General features: G+C 46.3%; 1 protein-coding gene across 2 annotated transcripts; it reads right to left on the reverse strand.

Moving 5' to 3' along the window:
* Positions 1-3934: 3934 nt before the first annotated feature.
* On the reverse strand, positions 3935-8262 carry LOC147899920 (uncharacterized). Of its 2 annotated transcripts, XM_087376717.1 has the most exons (3): positions 7536-8262; positions 5537-7500; positions 3935-5291 (listed from the first exon to the last, which is right to left on the reverse strand). In XM_087376717.1, the coding sequence occupies exons 2-3, from the start codon at positions 7301-7303 to the stop codon at positions 4902-4904; spliced, it is 2157 nt and encodes a 718-aa protein (XP_087232843.1). In that variant the 5' UTR covers positions 7304-7500; positions 7536-8262; the 3' UTR covers positions 3935-4901. The 2 variants fall into 2 exon arrangements, with proteins under 2 accessions (XP_087232843.1, XP_087232842.1); XM_087376716.1 differs by having other exon boundaries at positions 5537-8262.
* Between the last annotated feature and the right edge of the window lie 235 nt (positions 8263-8497).

Below are 8497 nucleotides of genomic sequence, written 5' to 3' on the forward strand. Positions count from 1 at the left end.
ACAATTCAGGGTACTGACACTCTGAACACCATTCCCTATACTAGGGAATTCCTGCAATCCCTTATGCACACTGACCAGGCATTTGATAGATGCATAACCCAAATAGCGCTTTTCCCTATACTAGGGAATTTTCTGCAAACTGATTCTGATCGGAGCACGCATGCATACACACAAGTATAGTAACCGTAAACTCCTCTATACTAAAACAACAAACTGTATAATCAAACTGAAATTTTATAGTGAAGGAAAGTTCGATGCTCCCTGGAAACTCCACGCAATCCGAGTCCCCGAAGACTGTAGCCTCCACGAATGATCTGCTTGCACTGATACAACCTTTTTCCCTTCTGTTTGGAATGTGTCGCAGCCTGCACGTACGGCCTGCTGGCAGTTCTAACAAATCATCCCTACGCTGACTGTATGCGCGCCAGAGAAACAGTCGACTGCTGTTACCAACTGTTCTCCACGGGTTCCCCTCCGTCAGGTCCGATCAACTATGCCAAGTGCGGGAGGGCTACACTCAGACCCCTCGTCGTCACGTCATCGTAGTTCATCGCATGGAGGTAAGAATCAACGGAACCCTCCTGCGCTCTTCCTCTATTATTTCGTCGAGTCAACTGCGTATCCCATTCCAGGTCTTCCGTTGATCCGTCGTCAATCACCGACTGCCCACGTCGTTCATAGGTCAGCGCCCTTACGATGGATATCACCTATTACGTATCGCCTATTACGTAAGACGTGTCCCCATTGGACTCTCCAATTCCATTCATCGACAGCTCCGACCACTCCCCCGGACGACGTGCACACAAGTCCTTCACGAGCTCACGCGACGACCAGCCAGCCTTCAACTTTGCCGCTCACTGGCCGCTACATCAATCGAAGTCTCCCCTGGTACTTTCCGCTGACCAGCGTCACCTCTTTCTCTCAACCTTGGGCCTGTCTGCGTCGATTCACCGCAGCACGTCACCCTTCCACGTGAGCGCCGTTCATTTGCGCTGCTCCCAAGTCTTACCCCTACACAACCCGTCGCTCTGATACCAAATATTACGATTTCTCTTTCCTAGCCGCTACTGCTGATCACGGGAGTAGCACCTCTCTTGTCCACCCAGCCAAACTGCCAAAACTTCAAGCATAAGAGAGAGAACCATTTCGAAATCACGTAAATCCCAATTCTTCATTCTCTCTCAAGCCTTGACAGACCCCAATTCCCTAGATAGATCTAGATGCCACATGTCATCCATATAGGGCCTTTCTAATGCAACATTTCACCCCTCTCTTGGGATGCATTTAATTCCTTGCCCCTAGGCAACTTCTTTGCACTAGGCCCCTGGTCTCAGATCTATCTAGTCCGGTGCTATCAGCCCTCACCTAGGACCTTGACATTAATCCCTCCCGATCATTTACATAAAGCGAAAGCACATATATTACAAAGATAGATCCTATAAGGGAAATGTCGACTGATTCTTCCGAGGTCATGCTACCTCGGCTAGAGCGTAACAGAGGGGGGAGGCTTACAGGTGGCCAACTAAGACAGACTAGTGGACATAGGGCAGAGTTTGCCTTAACTTTGCTACACCTGTTACAGCCAATCTTGGCAGGTGTACAAATTTATACTGCTACCACCCCACCTTCCTAGAGCCAACAAAGAAGTACCGCCTTTAGAATCTCCATAACTGGCTGATCTGCTATTCTGACTGCTTTGCCAGTCAGACAGGTCATCCTGCTTGCCAATCAAGACTAGACTACCAGTCATCTAATCACCAGCCTCCAACTGTTCAATTGGCGCAACCCGAGTGGCCTGCTCTGGCCTACCGGGAAAGATAACCTGTTTCGCCCAACTCAACTGTTGCTTTTACAGTGAAAAGTCTGGCTTACTGGTAGCCCACTGTATTGTTTGCCTTCCATGGAGGTCTGCAGGGGCTTTCCTTCAGATACTTCCTACTCCACTCTGCTCTCTGTTTGGATCTGTGCACTGTGCTCCTGTGTGTGCTCAGTGCTCTGAGTCGCCCAGCCATGACATGGAAAAGGCACAGATCATCTTGTGAGGAATTACTAGTGATGAACTGATGATCAAGCAAAGAGAATTTCTGTCACGTCGGGCATTCTGTGCATATAATATGGACTGCAAGTTATCTTTGGCTGGCTCTCTATGTGGCAAGGTGCTGACCTTGTATACTGGCCAGTAGCAGTCTTTCAAACAGCCCAGCCTCATTACTGGTTCCTATAACCATTCCTCTATATAAAAATTAGTCAGTTTTGCCCTTCAATTACGAAGTTGTAGACAAGGCTGGAGCCTAAATGACTTTTCATCACTCTATCTCTGTTTATTTAAACCCCAATTATTCCCAATTGGTAGTTCACAATGATCATGCACCACTATCGACTCCAGTTTGACTCCCCTTGTGTTGCAATGTACAGCCTCAATCACAACACGATAAATAGGTACAAATATTAGATAGCAGTGCATTCCTGCAAAAATCTGAACAACACAAGTGACCACAGTCTTGATTGGCACAAAAAAAGAGCCAAATTGCCCTTTGGATAGTGAGCTTTATCACTACACGTTTACAAGAGGCCATCCAAATTACCCTTTGGATACTGAGCATTATCTACTACACGTTTACAAGAGGACTTCCAAGATCACTCGGTGAACCTCATCTCTCCTTATAGAGTACACCATCAGCTCAATAATGGATGCCTTCACAAAAACTAATTTCCTCTTTGCTTTACTACACCATATGTATTAAATAACTGAACCGGCAAATAATCCCAGAAGAAACAATCCCTAAAACTTTAAATATGTCCTGTGCAAACAATGTTAATGTAAAATCCATAGTTTTGCTACTCAATTTGCATAGCGAAACTGTCATACTTCTATTTCATATTTGTCGTACTGGATTGCAATGGCCACAAGCATATTGGTATCACAAGGCATGGAATCCACCATTATACAATCAACCACATCATGAATGTGTTCAACTGCCGCCCTTCCTTTGATGCAGGCATTATCCCACACACCACTTTGACACCTCCCTTGATAATTAATAGCATACGCCATATTGAATGAGTCGCTTATTTTTGCCATACTTCTCACTATCCATGTATAATAACACTAGTTTATCTTTTCAATTGAAGCATAGATAACACTTGGCCATAACACTTATTTCTGCCATACTACTCACTATCCATGTATAATAACACTAGTTTATCTTTTCAATTGAAGCATAGATAACACTCTCTCTCTCTTGTGCATACAAAGAGAAGCCCAAGCAATGAAGGGTAACAGACCTACATCGAAATTTTTACCAAAGCAAGCAAGATTTTATCACTTCTTGAAGGGTGTGGTAAATGAGGCCCTCCTAAGCCTCCAAGGATTATACTTGCATTGTCTTTCATAATGATATGCATCCCATACGAATTTGGAAAGATATCCTCTGCGGCATTATATGACAGGAGGCAAACCAATTGTGAGGACGTCAGTCATTTACTGAAGGCCTCTTCGATTTGTCGTTGATGAATGTTTCTTCAGGAAAAAAGACAAGCATGGAAACAGGGAGCAAATGTCGATAAGCTAGTGAAGGCTGAGCTGCACACTCAATTTGATACTTGCACGTATATAAAATTGTCCTTTTGCCAACCAGCTGAGCACACCTTTCAAATCCAATCAAAGGCATTTGGACTTGTGAAGACTAAAGTATTTCATTTTAGTCTCTCCCAAAAGATAGTGTTTCATTTTAGTCTCCCAAGCTACAACAGAAAAGAGCAACATCAAACTCTCGACCTTCTATCCTTTACCAATTAATTAAACTTTCTTGAGAGCACTTATCTTACTCCAAACATACAAAAACTTTTCTCAGGTAGCAAAAGACTCGGCAATGCTCAGTCATGACTTTCCAAAAGAACTACATGTACGTCACTATTTTGCTACTGCCAAAGATATATCAAAATCGTCAATACAATTATAAAATTCAAAGTGCTATCTTAACAGCTCAATGTGAGCCTTCAGAGCCCCCAATCCAAGAAGTAACATTAGTAACAGCCTCTACAAACTGTTTAATCAACAAGATTGCTTTATATGGACTCCTTCCTTAAGATGTCAAGCACCATGCTTCTGAGTTAAAGCTCACAACTGGACCAAAGGTTTTAAAGGGAGAGCTTCTCAATACATGTCGCTTTTTTTAATGGCCTGGTCCTTCTAGTTCAAGGACTGATAGTATGCATCAACAAAACCCAAATTGGTTGTCCAAAAATTGATAGTACATTTACATCCATAACTCTATTCAGATAACCAGCATGGAGAGTGTAGAGCTTACACTCTTCTAGTAAACTCAGTCTTTTCTGCAATATGCAGGATGTACGAGAACGAATTCCTATAGGTTCTCCATGCTTAGTTACAAGGCCTCTTGGCTACAAGTAACTAAGCAGCAAGTATTCCAGGCTCCTGACAACTCTGGTGTTACACACACATCCATGATGGACCATGGAATTAGAGTACAGTTCAGTGAAAAGAAAGAAATAACAAAAGCCAAAAGAAAATCAAAGAGAAAAGCTCGTTATGTAGAGTCTATACCCTTCCAAATGGAACAAGAGAAGTTGAATCAATAAGATGACAATTCAAAAATGCCACTCTATTCCAAAGCATTTTTAATGAGCTTTTCTGCCCATAATAACTCCTCTACTCTTTAGAGGACCTTAAAGGATGGTTTTAATCTCAATATCAAGATCCAGTACTTTAAGAGCTGACAGTTTTGTGTGTGGAATAGCAACCACTATGAAGTTATAGAGTGCAGCATTATATGCAGGGTGTCGATGCTTGGGCCATACCTGAAATGTGCAAAGAAACAACCTACCCTTCTGGAGAGTAGCACCGCCATGTGAATTTTGAAAGCACTCAAGAGAGCTGCCTATTCATCGACCTCACTGTCAGCTGTGGTTGCTGGTGACTTCAAAGGAGGTTTCTTGCCTTTCTTACTTTTGGCCTTCTTTGCTTTCAGGCGGCGTTTCTTTTCTTTTGTATCAATCCATGTGTAATCACTAGGAATTACGAAAGGATCAACTTCGTCCTCCGCATAATCCTCATGTAAAGAAGATGAACTACCCAGCTGATCTCGAGAACCTCTGATCCATGAAAGCCAAGAGCTTGAAGATTGAGGAGCCTCAACTTCCTTCCCCTTGGAATCTTGAAAGTGCGCTGGGCTTGATAAGGGTGTACAAAATTCTTCCGTCGCCAGTAGCTCTTCGTATTTATTGAATGTCACGACCACCCGAATCGTGGGTATTATGGGAATGGCCACCTGCAGAGGAGCATAGCCCATCATTCCCATAGCTTCATCTAAGACAATCATTACAAAGAAAATCATACTAATAAAGAAACACATATAATCAAGCCACACAGGTAGAAGATCACGTTTTTGCCAAAATAAGAGAATTGCTTTGTGTCACTGGTTGACTATTCAACCACGGTATATAATGGAAAACATTAAAAAATGTTCATGCTTCCACATTCTGTTTCATACTTTACTGAATGCAGTATGCTTACCTTCACTGGGAAAGTCCCTATGGGTAGCTTTGTAGTCAATAATTCCCGCAGACGGCGGACAGCCTTGACTTTGTTGGCCAAAATGTCTAATAATGGCAATATTTCTTCAGTCTTGAGAGGAAAATCAGGTGTCAGCCACAGCACTGGCCTCAAGCCTTTCTTGTATTCACTCTCAACGTTACCATTGCTACTAGATGTAGCCTTGTGCTTTGACGATAGATCCTTACCGTCGCCACCTCTCTTGACAGCTTTATCCTTTCCCTTTTTGACTGACACCACTCCATCTGCTACAGTATCATATGGCTTCTTTCCATCGGTATGTAATTTACTTCCACTAGAAACCTGATTACTTTCAACAGGTTGCTTTCCACTATGTTTCAGAGCTTTCGCTGAAGCATCATTAGCAGAGCTTGTGCTCGCAGCTGCCCTTTCGACTCCATGCAAATTCACAGCAGCCCCACTTTTTTTCCCAGCTTCCTGTTTGGCCCCCTTCTTTCCCCAGCTGAACCACGATTTTCTTTGATCTTTTACAGAACTCGCTGACCCCACTACACCATTTTGATCAAGCCCTGATGATGAGGCATAGGAAACTTCATCTGTGTCATTCTCACCACGTTCGTTTGCATGGTCGAAATCACCAGTCTGAATGCCAAGCCTGGAGGCCCCATCATCAAATCCATCATCAGACAAATCCAAAGTTTCCATGGTGAGAACGTTCTCCAGCTGCTGCTTCTCTTCCTCAGTCAAAAGATCCGCATAGTCATCCTCTTCATCCCTTTGTGCCTCAGTTTCAGCAACAAATAATTCTTCATCTGTCATAGCTCCTGGAACCCTCCTTGACCTGACGCTAATCAGCACATGATGCATGTCGTAGATTTTTGCTTTCCATAACCCTACCATTTCTGTTCTCTCTTGCCGCCTCCAATTCAATTGAGGAAACAACTCTGCCTGTGTGACATCTATTCCAGGCCGGTACATGTTTGTTTGGGACATGATGGCAACTTCTTGAGCAATCTCAGCCTCTGAAGGCTGTGCACCAGCACCTTCAAGAGCATTGGTGACTTCCTTATCCTTGTGAGTTAGAACAAGAAGGGAGCCAGGGGGGACTCTACCATCCTCGGTGCCATCCCCCAGAAACAAGAAGCTCTGGTCCGAGCGCTGGATCTTGAAGCCGTCGAATCCTGCAAGAGTCATGTCAGCACGCAGGTTGGAACCCTTTTTCCATATCCTATAGGTATCCGACGGAGCAATCCTTCCAATAAAGGGAATAACGGTGCTCTCAAAGTTGAATGTGATCTCCATGTAGAAGTCCCGCATTCTGCGCATTGCACCTGTGATACGAGGTAGTCGCCTGCACCACTTTGCCCACGCCATGGGTTGATAGTATCTTGTGATGATCATAGCGATCTCTTCTTCCCTGGCACAAACAGCCTCTTGCAATGCACTCCATCCCTGCTCGTTCTGAAGGCTCCAATCCGCACCAGCTGCCATGAGCATCTCCACAGCTCGAGCATCTCCCAATCTCACAGCCAAGTGCAAAGGAGTTTCTCTGCCTGGCACGTCTCTTCGATCTACAACAGACGACACCGCATCAGCCTTCTCCTCTGCAATTTTCGATTCTTCTTCGGTGACAACCTGGCCTGCCTTGGGCAAGGTGGGGAGATGAGCAAGAACCCGGCTAAGGTCTGCGTGATTGTGGCAAGCGACTGCATGGTGGGCTGGGCTGTGGGAGTATTGCTTGATTTCCTCGGCAGAGAGCTGCGCCATGCTTAGGAAGGAGACGGAGAGAACTTGGGAAAAGTGGGTCAAAGGCGTGGAAGGACCCTGATCCGTGCAGTTTCAAATGCCATCGCCATAGCCAAACCCCCTTTGTTCATCCCCTCCATCGTGTAGACCCATTCGCCGAGAGATCCTGGCGAGAATTAGCTGCTCTTACTCGTCAATAAAAGTTGGATCTTGTGCATCTGCGCAACAACTACTCCTCTCGCTCTTCCCGAACCTGTTTTGATTCTACTCCTCTTGCTCTTCCCGAAGGTAACCCTGTTTTGATTCTAGTCCCCTTACTGCGCTGCTGCTCCTCCTTCCGGCTATGGCTGCCTTTGATGACACCCTCCTCGCAGATCACCTTCTCGCTGCTCCCTGCCCACAATAGTCCTCACAATCCCCTCGTCCTCCTCGTCCCGCATTGCTCCCCTTCTGCCCTCTTCCCAAACGCCCTTTCTCCCCTCCCGGCGAAGCTCCCTTGATGCACCGTGTCTTGTCTTGCACCTGGGCCGGGATAGGGTTCTATCCAAGGACCACAGTGCACGTCCTCGTGGTGTTTTTACACCGTATACGCGTGACCCTGCGGTATCTGGAAATGCACTGATGCTGCTCTCACTGCTGCCTCCTGCAGCTGCTGCTCCCCTTGCAGCTTCTCCTCTTTCCCTCCGCCTTCTTCCAAGAATTCAACCGTCGAAAGAGCGGCCCTCGCGCCGGCTCCCGTCCCCAAACGCCTTCCCTGGCGCTCCTCGTCTGCCCGTTCTGATTCCCCCTCGCCGGCGCCCGGCCCCAAAAACCCCGCGTCTCGCTCCCACGGCTTCTTCCCTGCGGTTCAAGACCTCAAACGGCTGGTGGAGGCACCCTCGAGAAGTACGGAGGGATCCTGACAAGAAAAGACAGGGAAGGAGTCAAAGACGAAGGAAAGGGATGAGGGCAAAGGAGCTAGTTCTTGCTGTGCATCTGTGTCTCCGCCATAGCCTCAGAACGGAGCTACGCCATAGCCATTTAGAGTCGTCTTGCAGTCTTTTCTTCTGAATCCCCATCCGACGGCCACCTGCCGCCACGCTGGCTCCAACGGCCCCGATCCTTTCCACCGGCCCTCCCGGTCTCCCCCGCAATCCCACCGGCTGCTCCCCGTCACCCCCACCTGGCACTTACGTGTCTGCCGGTCACCCGGTATGCCATACGTTTGGAGCCCTT

Source organism: Dipteris shenzhenensis, chromosome 7 (genome assembly GCF_047967505.1).
Source record: "Dipteris shenzhenensis isolate YYH24624 ecotype China chromosome 7, Dip_SZ_1.0, whole genome shotgun sequence".
Lineage (NCBI taxonomy): Eukaryota > Viridiplantae > Streptophyta > Polypodiopsida > Gleicheniales > Dipteridaceae > Dipteris > Dipteris shenzhenensis.

Coding starts and splice junctions, on each gene's coding strand:
- LOC147899920 (XM_087376717.1), bottom strand. CDS start 7,303: ATGGCGCAGCTCTCTGCCGAGGAAATCAAGCAATACTCCCACAGCCCA. Junction 5,292..5,536: donor TAGGGACTTTCCCAGTGAAG/GTAAGCATACTG, acceptor GCTCCTCTGCAG/GTGGCCATTCCCATAATACC.